At 47.8% G+C, this 22,792-nt stretch overlaps 3 protein-coding genes across 4 annotated transcripts in view; 1 reads left to right on the forward strand and 2 right to left on the reverse strand.

Annotated features, from left to right (window-relative positions):
• The first annotated feature begins 835 nt into the window (after window positions 1-835).
• LOC4812394 (NEDD4-binding protein 2) lies at window positions 836-4,845 on the forward strand. The gene is made up of 6 exons (XM_001352850.4): window positions 836-1,242; window positions 1,320-2,079; window positions 2,157-2,901; window positions 2,964-3,652; window positions 3,711-4,288; window positions 4,349-4,845. The coding sequence occupies exons 2-6, from the start codon at window positions 1,357-1,359 to the stop codon at window positions 4,419-4,421; spliced, it is 2,808 nt and encodes a 935-aa protein (XP_001352886.3). The 5' UTR covers window positions 836-1,242; window positions 1,320-1,356; the 3' UTR covers window positions 4,422-4,845.
• Window positions 4,788-6,149, reverse strand: LOC4811872 (uncharacterized). Of its 2 annotated transcripts, XM_001352849.4 has the most exons (2): window positions 5,924-6,147; window positions 4,788-5,863 (listed from the first exon to the last, which is right to left on the reverse strand). In XM_001352849.4, exons 1-2 carry the CDS (start codon window positions 5,939-5,941, stop codon window positions 5,303-5,305), a joined length of 579 nt encoding a protein of 192 aa, XP_001352885.3. In that variant the 5' UTR covers window positions 5,942-6,147; the 3' UTR covers window positions 4,788-5,302. The 2 variants fall into 2 exon arrangements, with proteins under 2 accessions (XP_001352885.3, XP_033238570.1); XM_033382679.1 differs by having other exon boundaries at window positions 4,788-6,149.
• A 1,287-nt stretch (window positions 6,150-7,436) lies between these two features.
• Oct-TyrR (Octopamine-Tyramine receptor) overlaps window positions 7,437-22,792 on the reverse strand; it is a 31,248-nt gene continuing 15,892 nt past the window's right edge. Inside the window, exons 2-3 of the mRNA XM_001352848.4 lie at window positions 9,060-10,700; window positions 7,437-8,966 (exon numbers count right to left, since the gene is read on the reverse strand). Of these exons, the coding sequence (XP_001352884.2) occupies window positions 8,574-8,966; window positions 9,060-10,544 (1,878 nt within the window). The 5' untranslated portion in view covers window positions 10,545-10,700 and the 3' untranslated portion in view covers window positions 7,437-8,573. The remainder of the gene's footprint in view (window positions 8,967-9,059; window positions 10,701-22,792) is intronic.

Here is a 22,792-nt window from a genome sequence, read left to right on the forward strand (position 1 = left end):
CCGTGCGAAATACAGAGATCACAATGGCAATCGACATCACAATCAGGAACAGAGCCAGGAGCAGCATCATCAAAGCCCGAACTCGAGTTATCTAAAAAGGTGGTTCAACTGGATTAATTGGCTGCCCGTAGTCGCTTTTTTTTCGATTATAGAGCAAGTGATGAAATATTGTCAGTGCTGGCTGTGTTGTCAGTTTGTTCTACCGCTGCTACTCGAACTACTCCACGTTGCAGTCAAATATTCGAGAATTGTAATCCCAATCGTGGCAAAATTGTCTATGCGAACATTGTTTTTTCTGGCCAAGGGCCTTGTGACCACACTGGCCCAATGGCTGGTCCAATTTCTGTCTAGTCGCTCCATTGTGGAGAATCTTGTGATTTTCGGCCACCTGTTGCAGATTCTAATTCTGGGATACTGGATGGGAATATTGCCCTTGTTTGGGTGGAGCATACTACGCTTCATTCACATTGCATTGATCATAGCTCTTATCGCTGTAAAGCTGTTTCTGAATATCCTTCTTTATATGACTGGATTTTAATAAAATTTTGTTTAAGATCTAGTAAGATTCGAAATTTATTTAGTGGTAATTGTTGTTAATCATTTTTGTTTAAAACTTATTTTGTAAGCAATCCAATCAGACGATATATTTTTATCGATAAGTCCACTATCGATATCCTGTGACGAAAAAATGAGACGTAATTATGAATGGGCTATAAAAAAGGGTATGGACAACAGGCAAAAATAGCCAAGGCAAATTGCCAGGTTCGTACGACCTCACCTCGCGGGTGAGCACAACATACCTTGAAGACAAAATCGGCAAGGTATATTGGGTAAATGTGGTGAATGTCACCTTGCATGCGTTGCATTTTCTGGGCTATGTTGCCTATTGTCCATACCTTCTTTTCCCTTCCATTATTTCGTTTCTTACAATGATTTAAGTTTTAAGTGTAATTACTATAAAGTGTCTAATCGATGGCCATTTATAAATGATGATTTATATATGTCATTGATGCAGTGGTGTTGTTAATGCGATGCAGCGCAAAAAGCACTTTGATGCTTCAAAGACGTATTATTTAGTTTATGTACACAAAACACAACACACGACAAAAAGGGACGCATCTGAAACTCGAACCCAAGGAATTCGCATGTGTTAGCAGTAAATAACCAGCTAAAGAACGGCCCCCAAGTTTGTGCAACAGCTTGGGTCGAGGATCGAGTGGATTGGCAGTTTCCATAGTATTGGTGAGTCCGGTCCGCGATAAGGGAACGGAGCAGAGCAGTCGAGATTACTGCGTATTACGTTTCACTTACACATTCAGAGAGAGCAACAGTTGCGCAACAACAACAACAAATAGAATGTCAGCGGCGCGAAATGCTGCTGAGCCAGCGGAATTGGCGGTCTTGCTCAACAACGAGCTGAGCGTCAGCCAGCCCAACGTCAACAGCAGAGGTAACGGCAATGGCAACGGCAGAACCAACATCGCCATGTACACTCCGAGGAAATTCGTTGGCCCAGCCGCAACCAGCAGCTTCAAAATGTATCCCAGCAGCTTCGAAATGTATCCCAGCAGCGCCAACAACAAAGACAAACAGTTCAATGCCATTTGCATGAAGGCCCAAGCTGGCCAAAAACTGATGATCATCATGCGCGGGCCATCGGGCAGCGGTAAGTCCACGCTGGCTGAATCTGTAATACGCCAAAGCGGTCTGCTGGAGCAAAACGACATGCTGGACTTCGTCTATAGCACAGATGATTACTTCAACAGGCGTGTCTATAAGTTTGATAGAACTCTGCTGACGACCGCCCATAACTGGAACAAGGAGAGGGTACAAAAAAAAGCCTCTATGGGCTGGAGTCCCATCATAGTCGACAACACCAACATAACGGTGTGGGAAATGCTGCCTTATGTCAAGATTGCCGTACAGTATGGCTACCTGGTGGAGCTGCTGGAGCCTCAAACAGACTGGTCAAAGTCGGCCAGCAAGCTGGCACAAAAGAACATACATAAGGTGCCCCGGGAGAACATTCAGCGCATGCTGGAGCGCTACGAGAAGACAAGTGTGCCGGAACTAATCAAGGTAAAAGAAAGAATCAAGTGCAAGTCTAAGGTTTTCCCTATTCTCAAGGTATTCTCTCTCTCTTTCTCTCTTCTCAGTTGCTGAAGGAAACCAAATACACAGTAAAGTTGCCACAGCTACGACAACACCCGCCACTGCCGGCCGTGCCCACGATAGTTACGCTGCCAGAGAACGACAATCCTGATAGTCTATCCCCAAACGGTTTCAAGCTGAATGTCAATGCCTGCAGTTGGGTGCCCCACGAACAAGATGCTCCCAAATATTGGTCGCAATCGGGCGGTGAGCAGCCCCCATCAGCCCCCAGACTAGATCCAGTTGCTGTTGGGACTGGTTCGTACGAGAATGCGCTTATAGATCTGCTGCGCGATGACCCGGCCGAAAAGGCCCCACCGAAGGCTGGTTCCAATGAACAAACCACTTTCGAGCGCCACTGTCTTAATTGTCCCAACGAGCCCTCAAATTTCGTTTTGCTGCGTCAAATGTATCCGAACAAGCGGCTGACAGGCCTCTGGGATCTCTACGTGAAGTGCAAAACGAATGTGGATTGGGCCGTGGACATACTAATCAAAGAGGATGAGCTGAATGCCGGCTCGGAATCGGACCTTGACGCGTCCATGTTGCCAGAGGAGTCGGCACAATTCCAATGCGATTGTGGCAGAGCTGATAAAAAGGGGGAAGCTTCTCCACCACCACGTTCACCATCGCCAACGGTCTTGGGGGCCAAGTATATGCCCAAGCCCCAACGCCAGAGCCGTAACAAACGCTTCTCGGCACCGCCAAACAAGGAGCTGCAGTTGCAAGTTGAGAACTTCTTTGTACTAGGTTTGAGATGCTTCGAATGGGAACCATTGCCCTCAAGCTCATGGATTTGATTTGTGTTTTAGGTGATGAACAATACTCGGAGCACACCCGAAAGATACGTGACATACGCAATGGTATACTCGATCAGCCGATGATTGTGCAGCCCACAGAAGTCGTAGAAGCGGAGGAGGAGGAGGATCCCGACGACAATATTCTGGAGGAAATGGATTTGGGGGATACTCTGGTCCAGCAACTGCGCACTCTGTTCCATACAGATGGGGAGATGATGCCGCCGGAGCTGCCCGCCACCAAAGTGTTTGTGCCACGGCAATTGCTTAAGCAATTGTACATGCTGTGGCTGGAGGGCGTCTATAATCAGCTGGAGGAGCAGCGCCAGAGAACGTTGCGCGACGATGAACAATTCGCCCGCCTACTGAAGCATCCCGAATATGCCGAGTGCAGCGAGTCGCCCAGGAACGTGAACGAGTTGCTCGACATGGAGCTGGCCTGGAGCATTTATAACAGCGAGCAACAGGCCGCCAAGCAGGCGTCCGAGATGGCCGCCCGTCATCAGCCCAACGACATTGCCACCCATTTGACAAAGATGAAGCTGTGCGAGAAGTTCCCGAATATACCCAACGAAACGGTGCTCGAGATATTCTCGGCCACCGGCAGCAACTATGGCAAGACCGTGGAGGTGCTCGACAGTGATGTCCAGAGTTCTCTCAACGAGGCGGAGCTTTATGATAAGGCGTTGCGCGAGAGCGAGAAGGTATACCATTCAAATATGCTCAGTCTCTGCCTCACTTTAAACCACTTTTTCTGTTTAGGTCGCACTGCAGGAGCAACAGCAACAGCAGAAGTTACAGCAAACCGTCAAAGGCAGCGAGAATAGTGCTGCAAGCCAAGGCCAGCGGTGTGTCTCGACAGCGTCGTCGAGCAGCCGCTCGCCGCAGTTGCACGAGGAGGCAAAGTGTGCCGCTCTGCGTGACTTTGAGGAGACCCGCAATCTGGCCGCCCACCATGCCCAGCTAAAGGCCGAATGCTATCTGAAGGCCAACCAGGCTGTGCAGAAGGGCAACGGCAATGTGGCGCTGTACTATTCGCAGATAGCCAATCTGCACAAGACAAAGATCGATGTGTTCAACCATCGGGCTGCCACCTGCATTATGGAAGTGCACAAGCACACCCAGAACAATCCGGATCTGCTGGACCTACACTATCTGCACACTGTGGAGGCCATCAGCTGTCTGGATCTCTTCCTCGATCGCCACATAACCAAGCTGCGCAAGAGTACGCGTGTGTACAAGCATGTGTTCATCATTACAGGACGGGGACTGCACAGCGCCAATGGAGTGTCCACCATAAAGAACAAGGTCAAGTGCAGGTTGGGTGAAAGGCGTTTACGGTGAGTCTTGAGAGGATAAATTTATGAGGGATCGCTTATCGCTTGCTTTTATCACTCCAGCTGGCAGGAGGTCAACCCGGGACTTTTGCGTGTGAAAGTGTTTTCTGCTTCGCGTCACTCGGATAACTTTTGATCAACGTCCATCAACGGTACAGGACAGGTCGGAAGAGCAGCAGCAGCGTCAGCTATCCGGGTTCTGTAATTGCCCTTTGTATTGATTCTTACAAAATTCATAGTCAGCCCATTCTGTTCGCTGTGTTTTTCTTTTAATTTTAAGCATGTTCCTCATGCCGCTGCCAAAAGAGACATTCCAGTTTATTTTTGAACGATGCATGCTTGCAACGTACCTTCAATTTCTTTAAAACTTACTTATTTTTCTTATCATCGAAGATTCGTATGAAACACGAATCGGGGGAATGGAATGGAGTCGATAAAACAGGTGCTATATTCGCATAGCCTACAAATTAACTCAAGTATCTATCAAGGATATATAACTATATATTTTTGTACTACTGCACAAGTTATTATATTAGAATACATAAGAGTATAGTCTTAAGTGTAGCCGTAAGCAAAAAAAAACTACAATTAAATATTTTTGTTATGCTCTGCAACTTTTCCACAATTAATCCAAGAGTCCCGTGTTAAGTCCTTGGGCAACGCAGGTATTCATAAAAGCCATTCCGAGTATGATTGGTGATATTTCTGCAGGTACTGGCACCAGCAGGTACCAGGTACATAGCCTCCTACCTACTGGGAACGGAACATCTGGTCACTGTAGAAAACCCCATCGCAGAGTGGAAACCAAAGTTTTTGTTGAATGTTTGAAACATGGAAAGACGATGTTTTATTTAAGACTACAAAAAGTAAGATTCCTGGTCTGTAAAATTTAAAATCAGTTCATTGTTTTCAGATACACATGCAGTGTGTACACAAAGCGAATGATTCGTATTCGGTACTTAGTCTAGAACTTGGTCGATGGCAGTCTAAGAAGTGCTCCTATGGCTTTGGTTGGGTCTAGCGGTAGCTTGGTGACGCCTTGCGCGGAGAGGTTGTTGGCGATGGCGACTTGGCAGCAGCCACTCCTGCTCCCGGCGACTGGTTCTCCTTGCCGGTGGTGGTCTGTACGCGATTGCCGATGGCCACCAGTTCCATGAGATTTGCCCGCACGCGCTTGGGCGTGAAACGCGAGGAGCCTGGGCTGTTGTTGGGTTTTTCGCGTGGCGGTGTGTTAAGGAACACGCCCTCGAAGATCGTCTCCAAGCTGTTGCTGCGACTCAGGGCCGTCTTAGTGTCTTCGGCGTCGCTGGGCGGAGTGATTTGTGCGTTGATTTCATGCAGGGCCACAAAGTCGGGATGGTTTTGGCAGGCGGGCTCCTCTGGATGATGCTGCTTCGGAGTCTCAATGTCCGAGATGTTCAGGTCATCGATGGGTGATGGCGTGCGTCCATGCGGCGAGAAGGCGCGTATCTCAAAGGCCGGCAATTCGTCGCAATTGCTCGGCTCCTTCACGCCCCCCAGATCATGCTCGAATGCCAGCGACAGGTCACTCTCGCTGTCCACCGACGACAGCGAGCACTGCAGGCGAAAGGAGCTGTTATGCTGCTGCTCGATGATGCCGCACATGTGTGTATTTACCGAATCCGATGAGTCCATGTTGTGGCTCGAGTCCTTCGTCTGTCCTGTATTTATATGCGACGCCTGCAAGGCCAATGTTTCTGCCTGCTCTGGACTGCCTTCGCGGAAATCTAGGCTAGCAGGTAATCTGTACGCTGTTCTTTGGTTGCCGCTCCGGTCGGCCGGTTTGTTTACGATAAATATATTTTTGATTAACAAGTTACATTTTAAACCCAGCAAATATCGAAATGAGAGGTGTCAAATATATCATATCATATATCGATATATATCGATTGAGGTATACAATGAACTGAACCACCAAACGCAATTATGAGCTTGAACTAATTAACCCTTCAGGGACCAATGCGTGTTTAAATACTCTAGAGGAGATCGTGCGATCGTTTTATAAAGTTCCGGGTGTCCTTTATGCACTAGAAAATAAATAAAAGCGATATGCTTACACGCCGGCCACATTGGTATTTAAATACCAAACGGATTTTTGTGTTGCTATATGGCAAAACTTAAACTGGAGCAACAACCAGATGAATATTATAATAATATTTTGTCAGTGGTATTTAAATACACAAGCTATTTATCAGATATTCGCAAAATTAAACTTTTGTTATTGTCTCTATGAGAGGAGGAGCGACCGTAATGGGTTAATGTTTCGGTTTCAGAAAGTGTGCGCCAAAAATAAAAAAAAACACTACCATTCTCTCATAGTTATTGTTTTTCAATATGGCTTAACTGATTGCAGCGATTAGGATGCCTTACAAGCTTATACTGTGGTAGAGTTTAGTTACTTTATTAAACGAATATGTTTCGCTTAGACGTTGTTTACATTGCCGCTGCCGGCTCGCGACTTGTCCGAAGTTCTGAACGTGGGTGATCGCTACGAGCTGACACAGCTCTTCACTGTGAAACATACAAGCGCTTGGACGCAACAATGTACACTGTGCCGCAGTCCCTTCTTCTGCCTGGGCACCTGTGTGTTGTCCGGTCCGACAAGTCCGTGAAGTGGGAGTCAACACATGGACAATGGCCGAAAGACTGGAGGCCATCAAGGTACGGCGGTAATCGAACAAAATTTAAGTGAGATAAACATTTGAATGTTTCAGGACAGCCCCGCGCAATTGAACCTAGTGAATCCGGATCTAACCAGGTCACTGATAGAAAAGGACGTGGTGAGTCGCTAGTACCATCTTTGGGAGGGTTTTTTTTTTTCCGATATTCCTGTAAAGAGCTTGCCGTGATCCAGCCAGCAGCAAAAACTTTCTAATGGTGCAGGTATATAGTCAATTTTAGAGTGGCGCGGCTGTTGTTGTTTTACTTCGACAGATACATTTGTAAGACATAACTGAACACAAATAAGAGAACTCCTCTCCTGAGATCTGTCGTTTTTTCAGGCTCTGAAATGAACCTTCATCATCTAATATAAATCATACAAAATTTGGAAAAATTCTATGCCACAAGATTTACCATCTCTACCCGAAATACAATAGTCAATATTTTTCATAACTTTTATTTGAATCTGTCTTTTGTTGGTTGTTTGGTTTCTGTTTTTTGTTTATGCTTAGTTTGGTTTTGCTCGTTAAACAATTTAATTAGTGAAATTATCGTACATCGTCGTTAAAAGTCATAAATTGTGGTGTATACGATGTGTATAGTATGTACTTTAGATTAGTTTATTTAAGTTTAGTTTAGTTTATACATCGATTTATAGATCTCGTCGGCTAACTCTGTTGCATTCTGCCAAGTGCAATGAAACATTTATTTATGTATTTATATTTATTATAATTATTATGTATTTATAATTCTCGAATGTGCTAGCTTTTAGCTGCCCATCGAAACGCAATTGTTGCTGTCTGTCAAAAAAAAAACACACACATTTAAAATTAACGGTTATATTATATTATATTATGTAACAAATAGTTTAAAGCGTATTCAAAGTATACATTAAGTACAATAGTTTAGTTCTTTGGTTTACATTTGCCTACAATTACAATTAAATACAAATCGTTAAAGTAATCGCCTAGAAAAAAAACACATTTCGTTTCATAGAAGTTGGTTTTTTTATCTTCTGTTTCGTTTATGTAATTAATTTATGTTGAGCGCATATTTAATTTTACTAACACTTTTCTTTGGGTTTTCTGTAGTATGCATAGAGTGAAACACGAAGTTTTTTGCCACAATCCTGTGCCTAAACATTTAATTTAATTTTATTAAATTCAATTTCATGTTTGTTCTCTTGTGTGGAACGATATATGTATGTATGTATGTATGTATTATACGAGTACACGTATGTATGTATGTTTTTTTCTTCTTCGATTTCATTGCATAATTTTGATGTGGGACTTGCTTGTGGCCAGTTGCCCCTTCGCATGAGTATCTAACGGGTTTACATCTATACGCCAAATACAGTTTTACTCGCGTCTCGAAAGATCAGAGAGACAGAAAGAGAGTCAGTGGCCCCTGAATGCCAAAGAAAGGAAACCAAATATGTGCTCAGATTTTCTGTGATCAATCGATGTGGGTATCTCCTTGCCAATGATTTTGTTTCCAGCCAGTTCTCTTTCTTTCACTCTCTCTACTTTAAGTTTGGCACAAACTCTGAGTAATGCTCTACCTCTCCGTTCCGTTCCGTTCCGTTGCGTTCCGTCCAGTCCGCTCCTTACTTCATGCCCAGCAGCCGCTTGAAGGCCCGCCTATAGTCCAGGTTAAAGATGGTATAGATGACCGGATTCAGGCCGGAGTTGATGTAGCCCAGCCAGGTGATGAAGTTCTTGAACTTGTCGCTGGGACAGCAGCTCTGGCAGAACGGCAGGATGACATACATGAGGAAGAAGGGCAGCCAGCAGATGACGAAGACGCCCATGATGATGCCCAGGGTACGGGCTGCCCGCCGCTCCTTGGACAGTGAGATCTTCTGTTTCTCCTCGATGAACTGGTTCACGCCGCTGGGCTTCTTCTGCAGCGGTGCGGCGGCCACTGCACCGGCGCCAGTCGATGATTGGGGCGGTGTCAGCTTGAGCGAGGTCTGCTCCTCCGCCTGGGTCACACAGACCTGCGAATAAAAAACCAATCAATCACTGCTCGCTGGATCTACGAAAACTTCAGCTAAACTAAAACCCCAAATTGGGCGAAGCTTGTGCCTCACCTGAATGCAGCCTTTGGGATCGCTGCCGCTCTCCGTGCTAATCTCTGCATCAGATTTTCCTGCAGCATTGCCGCCGCCACTGCCGCCAGCCGGCAGGAGCTGCTGCTCGCCATGGGGCTCGCAGGTGGACGCGGACTGGGACTTGCGACCACCCCGGGCCTTGCCGTGCTTGATGGAGTCCTTAATCTTGGACCGACGCGACTTCTTCACCAGCACCACCACATGTTGCTGCTGATCGTTGGTGGTGGCCGTCTTCGAGCCCTCCTGCTGGCCATGGGTCTCGCTGCTGATGCTCTCCTGGTCGTTCTGGATCATGGGCGTGGAGAAGTTGGCCCGGTCCCGGCCGCAGCAGAGCCAATTGGTGAGAGCGCGAGACTTCGAGGAGGAGGCTGCAGCCGGCGAGGAGTTGGTGATGGGCTCCAGCTCCGTGGACTTGAGGGCAATCGTGTTCAGCTTGGTGGCCTTGGCCCGCTCCCGCAGCCGTCGCCGCGTGGCCACAAAGATCTCGATGTAGACAATCGTCATGATGGCAAGCGGTATGAAGAACGAGCCCAGCGAGGAGTAGATGACGTAGCCCCGTTGCGAGGTGAGCTCGCAGGGCGTGGCGCTGGTGAACTCGTCGGGCCAATCGTTCCAGCCGATCAGCGGCGGACTGCTGATCACCAGCGAAAGCACCCACACGCCGGAGATCAGGAGCAGGACGCGGCCCACTGTCCGCTTCTGGGCATAGTTAATGGGATCGGTTATGGCCCAGTAGCGGTCCAGGGCAATGGCGCACAGATTGAGGATGGAGGAGGTGCAGCAGAGCACGTCGCAAGTCAGCCAGAGCTTGCACAGGTGTATGCCGAACTCCCAGCGTCCCAGGATCGAGTAGGCCACGTTGAACGGCAGCACCAGCAGGGCCACCGTCAGGTCGGCCACCGCCAGCGAAACGATGAAGAAGTTTTGGACAATCCGCAGCGGCTTGTACGTGAACACACTGAGAATAACCAGGATATTTCCTATAATGGTTAGCACGATAATTATCGACAGAACCAGTGCGGTCAGCAGAGCCTCCCACTCTGGGACGGCCAGCTGCAGGCCGAGAATGCTGGCATGCAGCTCCTCCACGGCACCGCCGCCACATTCCTCCGATTCGCCCGGACTAGTGCCCGCCGTCGTTGTCAGCGCAGCTGCCACTGTGGTCAGCCCCTCCACCAGCGAGCCGGATATATTGGCTGCTGTTTCCGTGGCTGATGCGCCCCGTCCGCTGATTTCGTCCGCCTGGCTGCTGCTGGCGCCGGTGGCGGTGGCGGTGGCGGCAGCGGCGGCGGCGGCTGCAGCGGCAGCGGCAGCACTGACAACAGTTACCGATTTCGTCGATCCGCCGGCTGCTGCTGCTGCTGCTGCTTCCGGCGCTGTGCTGACAGCGGCTGCCGCGGTAAAAGCCGCCGCTGCCACCGTTGTGGTGACATTTATGAACAAGATTTGATCTGCCGATGGCATTTTGGCATTGCCTGTCCTGTCCTGTCCTGTCCTGTTCTGTCCTGTCCTGTCCTGCCCAGCCCAGCCCTGCCCACCAGCGCTCGGATCACTCTTACATGCGTCCTTCAAGGGTGTGGGAGAGGGGGAGTAGCGGGGTTGGAATGTATGGGTGGTGTCCTGCAAAGAGAAATGGCGTGAAAAACAGGATTAATGTGGCTGCAACTTTCAACGCAGAGAGGATGTGGGTCAGACATTTGAAAATCCAAAGTACTACAATCCGAATTCGTTTCCCAGTAAACGCCCCCCAATGGCCTCTTTGGCTCAGTCGGAAGTTTTCAGCCGTCAGCCATCAGCCATTTGCCATCAGCCATCAGCGATGGGGAAAAAGTTTTGTCATTGCAAATGTGAAGGACTCAAGCACAAGGCAATCAGGATCATGTCAAATCCAAATTATTTACAACTTGTCAATAAGCATGCAAAGATTCCCTCACAATTTCCAGCCAAGACAGTTGAATGATGGGACCACCAGTCCCAGTCGAACGGAAACCGAAACGGAACCGGAATGGAACCGAAACGGAACGGAACAGAACGGAACGGAACAGCACATGGATAGAGCTGAAACCGGGGCAAAAAGGTCAAGTTGATGGGGCATCCTTTGAGGTTCGGGGCAGCTACACTTGTCAATCCGATGGAATCCGCGACCAGAAGGTTATTAACAATTTAAATGACGCATCTTCTCGCATTTAACTCTGGGTTGGATGAAATATTTAGAAGTAATTAAAAATGTGCAGCCCCGAAGTACTCAAGGAAGGACTCAGCTGTCTGGGATGGGACTGGGAATCTAAGTAAACGGTTTTCCCGAGAAGATACTCGAAGGGTGTTGCGCACAATAGCTTGTTGATCCCTTCCCCACCGCCCCCTCATCAATAAGAACCCACTGCTCACCCCATAATCATCCAATAATTGTTGCTCTGCTCTCGCCGGTCCTCTCCCACTTGACACTTCTATATCCGTTAAGCTCTTCCCAAGTTTACCCAAGGCATACCACCCCCGCCCCCGCCACAGCCCCCACCCCCGCTCCTAGTGATGGCAGTTGAAAGAACATTAATCAAAATAACCCGCTCATAAACTGAACACTCCGAGGGAGCAGGAAGAGAGAGAGGGGGAGAGAGAGGAAGGAACAACTTTGAAGCAAACATTTCCATTCAGCCAAAAATTGTTTTGAGTTTTTTTTTGTTGTTTTGTTTTTCGCCGCGCCATGGGAGGGGGGTGGGGGGAGGGGGGGGGGGCCCTGAACCCTGAATCCCACCTTGATTTCTGTCGGCAAATGTAAAGCTTTTAGCTCGGGTTGTGGGCGGAAGGCCGTTCTTTGGATAGGAGGCAGGCAGCGGATATTTTTGTACAAACAGATGGGGGAAAAAGTTTTAAGCGATTTTTAGTTGGTTACCTGGCCAAGATTTGAACAAGATATCGGGCACGAGTTGAAGGGGGTGAACCCCACCAGATCGCTGAGTGGGGGGCCTTAAAGAGCATTTCCCTATCATTGATGGAACCCAGGCGACATATATAATTAAATAAATCTTGGGCTGAGGACGGGGAGCGGCCTGTTTTGTTTTTGAGACTGTCCTGGCCGCCGGGCGATAAGCTTATTACAAAGCCCCTGATTACGGCTCCCCCACGACTGCTACTCTTTTCATGTGAGTGGGTGTCGATGTGCGGGTGTGGCAACAGCTTAGGATAGTTTTGGCCCTGACTCGGGCCTGGGCTCGGGCTCGGGCTCGGGCCCAGTGCCTTGGAATGGGGTAAAAGTTTTTTGAACTCGCATGCAGTCGCCTGCAAAGGATGCGGCGACCTTGACTTGACCAGATTTCTCTGCCATACATTTGAATACACATATCCTGCGCGTATGTATGGGCATGTCCTTTTTGGCAAACTTGTCATTACCATTTGTGTGTGTGTGCGTGTGTGTGTGTGTGCGTGGATGTGGGAAAACCACTGCTGGGGATAGAAAAGTTTTGCACGTTTGGGCAGAAAACAGAAATCGAGAATCGCTGGCGAAATCAAATGGAATATTTAAGGGTTTTCCTTACATCTGCCCCCCCTCCTCGCCCCCTCGAAAGAGTATCCCCGCTTCGTTGAGGCGATCTTTTTGTTTTATCCAATTTTCTGCCGTGTCATGCTCATTAAATATGCAAGAGTTCCGGCGTATCTGCAAGATACACGCATCCTAACACCACCCACAGCGAGCACTGCCCGTCTTATTTATAGCCCACATTAGGCACTTGGCCATCTAAAAATACTGGAACCCCCCCCCAAAAGAAAGAAAAAAAAAAGACGAGAGACGGGCAGGCGAAACGCTTTGATGCTGATCCAGTTTGCCACATACACGCACAGAACAGAAAAAAAAAACAATGAACAATGATAATAATGAAAGATACGTGAATAGAGACGGACACATGTATCTTGGGGAATTTCTGTTAATTGGCATTGATGGGCGAGTGGGCCACGCCCCTGGACTCCGGCTCTTTAACACCTCCGAGCTCCGTTTCTTTTAATTTGCATGATTAATGGGGCGTACAAACACCCAAATTTCCCCCATAATTACACGAACTAAACGAAAAACACACAAAAGAAAATGTACCTAAGAAAACGATTTGATTTGCTTGGCTTTGATTGCGTGGCAGCTCTTTTTGAATACCGGGCAATTTTAAATATTTCATGCGCAATTAGAAACGAACTCAATTGATTGGAAATTTCGACATTTTTCGCGCCTAACTAAACATGGTTATGCCCTGGAAAGGAATGCGAGTGGGGGGGGTAGGCCTTCGAATGTTTCCCTTGCTTGCAGTTTTCCCTTTGATTTCCACTATTCTTGGCAATTATTGTAGCAGGTCGACGATCTGTACGGCAACTGACAGCTGGCCAGGCTCCAGGCTCCCGATAAGGCCAGTGAAACTCTGATGGCAATTCCAATTCCAATTCCCATTCCAATTCCCATTCCCAGGCCTAAACTCACCTGCGTTTTTGCAGTTTCTCCCATTACCTATCGACCAGAACTATGCCGGCATGAGCTCGGGACTCGGTAACTCGGGACTCTGCCTGATGCTGAACCCAAATGAAAGTCCACATCTTCTCAATAGAGTGCAATCCGGGAGCGAGTCGAGGGGGAGGGCCTTATCCGCACATGGTCAGGCTCTGCGGTCCATTCAGGATATTCACGCATTCCACGTTGAGCCCCCAACGGCCCTTCCACAATTTTTGGGCTTTTATTACGCAACTATCGATGCAGTTTTGAGATAGAAATGGGATTATGTGGGACACTCTCTCACTGGGCCCACCAGGACTGCCAGGGCAAACAAAATATTTAACAATATTTATAAACGAAACGTGTCGGCTTCGGTCCATTTATATCCGTTCAGAGCTTGCAGGCTTAATGCATTTTAAAGGAGCAGCCATGCATCAGTCCAGGAAGACACCTCCTCCCATTCCCACTCCCTCTTCCACTTCCACCCCCACTTCCACTCTTATTCGGGCTGGCTGCAATTTTGTGAAGGCCAGGTTTCTTGGGGCCTCCCTTTTGTTACGGGTCTGTTGTGCAGGTGCTTTTCCGCAATGACAAGAACATGTGATGTGTAAAACAGTGTGAAGATCGTTCCTGACACGGGGGACAGGAGGTAAGATAAAGGCCGGTGCCTGCCAGGAAAAGTATTTGCAGGGCAGTGACGAGAGAGAGAGGGAGAGCTCCCTCTGCTGGCAACTGACTGATTGGATGGTTATTGGAGAATGCAAATTACTGAGGGATTATAACGAACGGATTATACCGTCAGAAGGGTATGCTGCTCGTACACAATGTGGGGATTCCTGAAACGGATTAGAGAGCCTTCAGACTGCGTCAACTATCGCGAGAGCCCGATTTTGTTTCCTTGTATGTTTAAATCGATCGGTGAATGAAATTGCTGGCACAACTGCATAACCCTCCATGGCATTCCGTCGTGGGCTGTGTCAATCGTTTCCCCGTTTCTGTTGAAATGTCAGCAATTTGTGCGCCGCTATCCTGGCGCCCGACAACTTGGCACGTTTCTGGGAGCTAATGCGGGCCAAGCTATTCGAAAATTGATGCATACTCGTACTGTTGCACAATCTCGGGGGGGCAGATGGGACAGATGGGGATGGACACGTTCAGCGTCCGACAAATGCTCTCAACATACATCTGTGTGAGTATACCTGAAAGTGATAAACATGGAAATCATCATCATTGGGGGGGGGGGATAGAAGCAAACCAGCCATGTAAGCTGCCAACCAAACGAGTATCCTGCCGTTGCTTGTGCTTGGCCACGCCCATGAAAGTACGTCTGTCCGCCTGTCTGTCCGTCAGTCAGTCAAAAATTGCACTCGAATGCACATTTTGTGCCAGCGAATCGAACCCTGGTCGGAGACCCATTGAGCAGCGCCAAGGACCAAGGATATGCGATGCGAGAGAGTTGCAAATGGAAGTGCTTTTTCCGCTGGCACCCCCACCCCCACCCCCATCCACACCCACACCCAAACCCACACCTACACCCAAACCCACCCATTTCTCTTGGCTGTTTGGTAATTGCTGAAATACTTGTAGGGTTTTGGATGGGCGTGTCATAGTGGTCTGTATTTAGCAATGCTTCATCCCACTGTGCCATTCAATCGAAATTCTTATCAATTTATTTTACTGTTGCAGGCGGGAGCCCCTCCCCCCATTACAAGCCAATTTACTGTGGCAGGATAACAGCCCCCCTCCTCCAGCACATAATTTCCTATTCCTGCAGCGATCGGGGTAACATGGAGCATTAGCTGGGGATTATGCGGCATGTGCCTCCACCCTCCACCTCCTTTGATGTCTTCCACACTTTTTAGTCCATTCAACATGTGGTAGGCGTGTCGGGCTTCCTGTTTCCATTAATGGCCCCCACCCCGCCCTTGTCTGACCCTGAATGCTCTTTTAATACACATTCTATTCGTTTCGGCTAAGACAAAATGCTAAACTATTCATGAATTGATTTCCCCTTTTCCACCGATTTCTGTTTATTTGTCTGCCCAGCGGGTGGCGGGTGGCGGGTGGCGGGTAGCGGCCCAGGGAGCCATAAAGTGCTGGCTGTCTTCTTCGTAGTAAAATCAATTTGTAAAACTAATTAATGATATCATCTTTTTGGCTGTTGTCTCTACCAATTAGCTAAGAGTTCCGAGTATTTCCCCCAGTCAAATCTCTGTTTATCTTCCCCATGCCCCATGCCCCTGCCACTTCCCATGTTGGTGCCAGATCTTAAAGTTAAATGGACAATGCCCGGGGTTTTGTGTGGCTGTTTAGTTTTCATATGTACACACAAACGGGATTTCAATTGATTTGATTGATTTGGTTTTTCGTCCTATCCCATCCTATACCATGCCATCCTCTAACCATTTGCCACTTTTGATTTTTTGCACAAACAAATCAAAATGTCTATGGAAGGCACTTTTTCTTCCATCTTTTTTTTTCTGAATTGGCATGCAATTGGTTCTTGTTTTTGTTTGTCGATTGTGTGTGGTGCTGCGAGTGGTCAGGGAATTTCAGATTGCTTTCGAGTGGGTTGCTCGAAGCCTTTTGATTGCAATTTGGTTCAGATTTGATTTGATATATTCGCAGCAGCAGCTGGATAACAATCAACCTGGCTCCGATTGGGTTCGAGTGGCAGCACTGACTCTGACTCCGACTCTGTATCATATTTGTATCTATTAACTTTTCCTTGGATTGCCAGTGTCCTTCTTGTTCCAGCTCTTGTACAAACTTGGGCCAACATCTCTTGCTGCTCCCGAGCCCAGGGCAGGGGCCACATATACGTCATCCGGGCAGTGGCTGTGGCCTGGCCCTGCACTTAATTAAACATTTCCGTTTAAACAATGGACTTGCCCCGCACTCGCACACGATAAATATATACGTGTCAGTGCTCGTATGTTGCCTATGGGAGAGCCCCAGGATTAGCGCTTCCCTGCCCTCGTGCTCGTGTCCCCAAAAGGGGGCGGCGAGGGGCAGAAACAAAGACCAAAATGTAATAAGCTTTGTTATGGGCAAACTTTCTCGGAAAGAGCGGCTGTCTCCGGACTCCGGCGGACCCTTGGCGGACTTTGACTGCGTACGTGTCGAGAGGTTTGATTGAAAAGCCATGCCCGATCGATGCAGTCATAAAAACTAAAAGGACGCCGGGCGTTCCGCTGTAGGCAAAAGTGCCAGCACTCTGGGTCAAAGTGGCGGCACTGAGTCTACACTGGGAGAAATATACACATACTTAAGCTGGATAATTGGTTTGGGTTCTCCAGCGCAGACTCTAGATATGTTTTCCTAATCGCATTTCACTTATTACACATTCTTTTGGCCAAGTTTTGTATAGTGTACTCCAGACGATTGCAATTGCGAAAAGCACAAAGCAAAACACAACACAAAACGGCAAAGACCGGGTCCCCTCATTTCTATAAAAGCTTCTTCTTCGTTGCCCAATAAACGGGGACTGTTTATGGACTTTGGCATTGATGGGGGGAGGGGGGGACATGTCTCGGGCTTTTGGGCCATCCAAATCGAAATCCAAATCCTAATTCGATTCGATTATATTTTTATTTTCTTGATTTTCTTGATTTTCTTGATTGTGATTGCTGGCAATGTGGCGTTAAAAGTAACCGAATTAGCGCTTAAGAAGTTGAACCACTTATTCAGGTCATCATTTTCGGATTGGGGTGGAGAGGGGGGATGCGGGAGATACAGGGGTATACCAGAGCACCCTCGCACTCATGAATAAATGCATTAAAATCAAGATGCAATATTTGGGCAAAGGATTTCACTCGATCCCCTGCCTTTGTCCTTACGCAGACTGGCTTGCTTTAAAATTCATTGCATTGCAGAGCAATCTAGTCGATGGTTGATGGCGCCTCATCAATATGGGGGCTGGATTTTCTCCTGCTGCTGCGCCTCAGACGGGGCAACTCAAAGCAGCATCCCCGCAGTGGCACTGGCAGTGGCAGCAACAGTGGCAGCCCCGACATGGAGCGTATTTGTCAGAGACACAGCCCCCACGCCCTTCTTTCGCCACCCCAAGAATTCCCCAAATGATAGTCACAGAGAATCGCAGGGAATCGGAGGGAGGGGGGGGGGGGGGATGCTGGAGAGAATGTGTTCGGTACGTGTCTGACAGAAGGGAACTTTGTTGCTTTGGCTTTTCCTTTGACGCTCTCACTGCATGCGACAAAATGTACTTGCTCGCATTTATTACATGCAATTTGGTGGCCCAGTGGTGTGGCTTTATGTTGTTTACCCAGGCACCGTCCCCGTCATTCCTTCTTTTTGCTGACTTTTCGACTCGGAAATACACCCAGAGATACCCAGAGATACGCAGAGATACCCAGAGAGATGTGATAACTTTGTTGGCCCTGTCCAGGGAAAGCGAGACGAGTGGAGCAAGCAAATAGTGGAGTCAAATAGAGCAATGCTGGACGGGCGCCATCCATCAATTGCAGTTGGGGCTGGCCAAGAGTGGAAAAGTGTTTAAACAGTATGGCTTAGAGGGCATTGAGATAGGTCTGTTGGCGTTTTGTTAGACGATAGTGTGTCAGGTCGGGATGGGGCGGAAATAAGTACCCCCTCCCTTTTGGAGAACACTCGAATACTTCCAGCTATAAATATTTTTTTTTTCTGTAGGTGTATATCTACCCCGCTAGAGCTCTGGCTAAAAACTAACCCATTAAGGTAATCCACGAATTTATGGGAGTGACAGGCCTACAATATTCGGGCACACTTGACAGCTGTCAGAGCCATGATAGATTAGCCATAGACATAAGTTATGACTGCCACAGATAGCGACGGCCGATAATGGGTGACAAAAGGATTAAGTGGAAAGCAAAGGCATTTCCCGTATAATTTCCCGGTATCACAGATTATAATCTGTGTGGAATAATCAGTGCCCGCCGGCATGCCAAGACCAATGCTCGTATTTTGAAATAAATATCGCACTCGAAGTATTCTCTAGTCTAGTTAAATCTATGATGTGTCAGTTTTGCCAGAGGTTTTCCTTGGGCCCATAAATTGTTGTCCGAAATTGCTGCGGCTTTTGCTGCTATCCCAGCTATCCCCTGCTATATTTTTACTGTCGTATTTTGGACGAGAGTACTTTCGCCCATCCGTGACATGTACGTTGTACATGGCATATAAATCATATTTGGCAGCCCATTGGCGCTGTCCACTCGCGTACTCAATCGCCATTAGAACTACATACTGCCTTTGAATGGGGGGCACGGGGCAGGGGCAGGGGCAGGGGCAGGGAGGTAAAAATCACTTGAAATATTATCATTCCCAGAACAATTCGTATGCATCAAATGCAAATATCCCATATATATTGATATATATTACACAATCATGCCGCACCAATTGTTGTTTATTATCTGCTCGTCTGCCCCTCTGCCCCCTCTGCCCCCTCTGCTCGTCTGCCCCTCTGCTCGTCTGCTCCTCTGCTGACTGGGTTTCCTCTCATGTCTGCCGTCCAAGTTGTGTTTTTTTTGTTTGTGTGAGAACGAGTATATATGCATTTTTTATTTGGCAATAGCACTCGTATTCCCCCTTGACTCTGGATCCCGAGCAGCTGCAGCTGCAGGTGTCGTCTGTCTGCACTCGAACATCAAGGAGCAGCAGCAGACGGCACGACGTGTGCCTGTTAAGAAAATATATATCTTACACAGAACAGAAAGCAGAAGAAACTTTTCCTGCCTATCATGGCAGTGATGCAAGTGCTCTTCGGTTCGGGGCCTGGTCGACCCAGAGAATGACCTGCAGAGTAGTGAGTGCTGGGGCTTTTTCTAGGCAAGGATGGCCCTTCATAACTCAAGTCTTCACGAATTCCATTCCACATAAAGCAGACTTCCTTGGCCGATCTCTGTATTCCCCGTATTCTGCGTTTCCTGCTTATGATATAGTAGGCCAGTAGCTTTCATGGTTCTCCGCCCATGCCCTGCTTATGAAATATTTTCCGATGATTTTCACTCTCCTTCCACTTGGTTTGCCAGAGGTGCCAGAGGTGCCTGTCTGCCCACCTTCCCATCTCAACGCCTAGTCCATCTGTGGCCCGACAATTGTCTATATAGTATATTTAGCAAAATGTTTTCTTTCCTCCGCCTTTGTGCTTTGTTTTGGCCGCAGAAAACCCGGCACTGAACGAGCCCCAGCCCCAGCACCCGCACCAGAGATATCCATAAATAATTGCTTCGATTTTTTAGCTAGTGCCGATGCCTCAAGTAGTGTGTCGACAACTTTATGAGCACCACCCGAACTGTGGGGGCGGTGAAGGCGGCGGAGGGCGGGGAAGTGGGGAAGGTGGGGGAGGGGGAGGGCAGTGGGGGAATGCCTCAAGTGTTGGACTGTTTGGGGTTTGTTTCTGTTTCGCCTCAATTTCCCTCTATTTTTCCTTGATGAATTCAACAAATATTGACAACGTGCGTGCCAAACACAAAATAAATCATAGTCGATTCTTGCTTTTATTTTTGTTCTCTTTTGCTCTTCTCTTCCTTCTTTTCCTTCCTTTTCGTCTTTCCATTTTCCCCCAAAAATTTTCTTCTCGTATTTATTTACATGCCGGAAGAACGCCGAGCGGGAATGAAAATGAAAACGAAGTCAACATCAGTGCCACCACGAGGGGCAGCAGTGGCAGTGGCAGCAGCAGTAGCAGTGGCAGCAGCAACGCACGTCATTAACAGCTCGTTTTTCCTGGCGGTGGGGGGGTTGGGGAGGGGGTACATGAACAGGAGGGCGAGGTGCTGGCACTCGTGCTGGGGTCCAACATTCTGTGTGGGCGCTTTAGGCGCATATCTCCGTATGTCATATGGGGCTCGACTCTCGGGGCTATCTATTAAATGGAAATAAGTTTTGTACATTGGCATGGCAACTGTTTTCCCCCAATTCCCCGATTCCCTGATTCTACATATACATATATCTCCACAAAAATTCGTGGCACTGCAACGCGTTCGAAATCTCCACAAACCGCAATATTTTCAATCGCTTTTTCAACTAATTCGGCCCTGAGATTGTTTTTATAAGAAGTGTTTCCCAAAAACAAGGTCCTTGAGTATTTTCCATTCTTCCGCCTTGAGGGAAGTTTCGTCTTTCAATCTATTCGACTTTCATGTCTCTCTTTGGGCCGCTTGAATTTCCCAATCCTTTGTGGACTTTCTTCTCCATTTTCCCGTTATCTCTTGGGCCGCAAGTTTTCCCATAAAAATTAAGTAAATTGCCTCGTCAATTATCGCAGCTCAATGGCAATTAGCAATTGGTTTTGTTTGCCAGGGCGTAACCTCAAGTGGGTTTTTGCTTCTCCTTCGATGGGGAACTCTTTGGGGGCTTGTTTTTCTCTCTGGCAAATGCCTTCAATTTGGGTTTCGTTTCTGCGGAATTTTGGAAATCAATGAGCCTTGAATGTTGCCAAATTATTGACGATGCGGTGGGGTGGGGCATTGCGGGGGCATTGCGGGGGCAACAAAATGCAAACTGAAAATGGATCCTGCTCCTCTGTGTCGCATGGAGCACACAAAGGAAAATTAGTCACGCCTAATTTGCAATTCATTGCAGGCAACAATTGACTTTGCCAATGATACAATTTGAATAGGTCCAAAATGCTCCCACTCCCCCCTAGCCCCCCCCCCCCCACTCCTTCAATATGGATACGGATGGATGCTGCTCACTTCCATGCGAGCGCCTCGAGTGGCGCCTCAGATGATTGATTTGGGTGCTTAAGTGGAGCAAGACGAAAGGAATCAAATTAAAAATCCTCACACTAGAGTCACGAATGGAATGGGGAAAGCGAGAGCAAAAGCTGAAGTGCCCTAACCCTTGAGGTCCCTCCATCAGTGTCCTTAATCCCTTAACCTTTTGCTAAATGTATTAATTTTCCTCTTTTGGATATGCGATGGGAATTTACATCACATTCCTTTGCTTATAAATGAAGTCTTACCTACAAAGAAGTTAGTATTGAATATAATAGGGCTAGGACCCAGGAAAACAATGATCTTCGTTTTCCAGGCGCCTCTAGGACTTCCATTAAAATGTCTCCATCTACGAATAGCATCTAAGATCCTTTCCTATAGAAACAATTTTCATTTTAAATGAAAGCCCCGAAGTCAGTCCAAGGGTTTGCCCATTGTATGTCCCCCAGCGGACGGAGGGGGGAAGCCCGAACAATGAACTATAATTTATATGCTCTGAATTAATCCAGCTCCTTGGCAAAGCTCGCAGCTTTATCACCTGCCACTGTTGCTCCTGGCTCCTGGCTCCGTGTCCTGGCGATTGCAGGGACAAAGTCTGAGGGCGTGTCCCAGTGCCGCCGCCGGTTATATATTGGCACATAGTCGTACGATATGTACGCTCGTGTATCCATTTAGCAAATGCAACTCTCATCGGTGCAGTTGCAAATATTTAGCTAAAATATGCCACACTTTAACATCTTTAGACAGGAGCTCTCTCTCTCTCTCTCTCTGTCGTCCCTGAGGCTCCTTTTGTTGCCCGACTCTCGGCTGTATAATTTAATAAGGTCTGGTAAAAGCTATTGGCCCAGGCAGCAGACCAGGCTAAAAGGAAGTTGAACACACACACACACACACACGCACACAGCCACGCACTGGCAACGGGTCCCTTATTGCTGCTCGTTTTGTAGTTTTCGACAGGTGGGTGGTACAGGAGTGGGGTTGGATGGGTGTAGGAATGCATAATTTCATTATGCTCGCCGAACAAAGGCAGAGGACCAGCAAGAGATACGGCTACAAGGGTTAAGGGGGGGACAGAGCTGGAACTGTGCCGAGTATTCGCTTTACAGCGAAGGTTAAATCATTAGGAAAATTAAAATTTTCCTCGTGCTCGGACATTTGATTGTGTTTTATTGGTGGAGCGGCCCAAATAGCATCTCAAGGGAGATATTTATCTGGCAGATACTGTTGCATATCCACATCATTAGTTGGCTGGGCTGCCCCTTTGAGTGTTCTATTCCTGTACATGGACTATAAATTACTTAGTTGCCTTTTTAGAGCTGGTTGTAGTTGTTGCTGTTCCGGTTGGGCTCTGGCTGGGGCAATCTGGCATCTTTCCCTGACTTTCCCTGACTTTCCCTGACTTTCCTGACTTCCTAGACGCTTCATAAATTTCAATTTATCTTTGGGCCCGTCGCCTCGTCTTCCTTTTGGCCATATTTATTTGCAGCTGTTGACAAGTAACATTAGGTTTAGAGGGAGGCTGCGATGAG

The sequence above is a fragment of the Drosophila pseudoobscura genome, chromosome X (assembly GCF_009870125.1).
Source record: "Drosophila pseudoobscura strain MV-25-SWS-2005 chromosome X, UCI_Dpse_MV25, whole genome shotgun sequence".
Lineage (NCBI taxonomy): Eukaryota > Metazoa > Arthropoda > Insecta > Diptera > Drosophilidae > Drosophila > Drosophila pseudoobscura.

Coding starts and splice junctions, on each gene's coding strand:
- LOC4812394 (XM_001352850.4), top strand. CDS start 1,357: ATGTCAGCGGCGCGAAATGCTGCTGAGCCAGCGGAATTGGCGGTCTTG. Junction 2,080..2,156: donor GTGTGCCGGAACTAATCAAG/GTAAAAGAAAGA, acceptor CTCTCTTCTCAG/TTGCTGAAGGAAACCAAATA. Junction 3,653..3,710: donor CGTTGCGCGAGAGCGAGAAG/GTATACCATTCA, acceptor TTTTCTGTTTAG/GTCGCACTGCAGGAGCAACA.
- LOC4811872 (XM_033382679.1), bottom strand. CDS start 5,941: ATGGACTCATCGGATTCGGTAAATACACACATGTGCGGCATCATCGAG.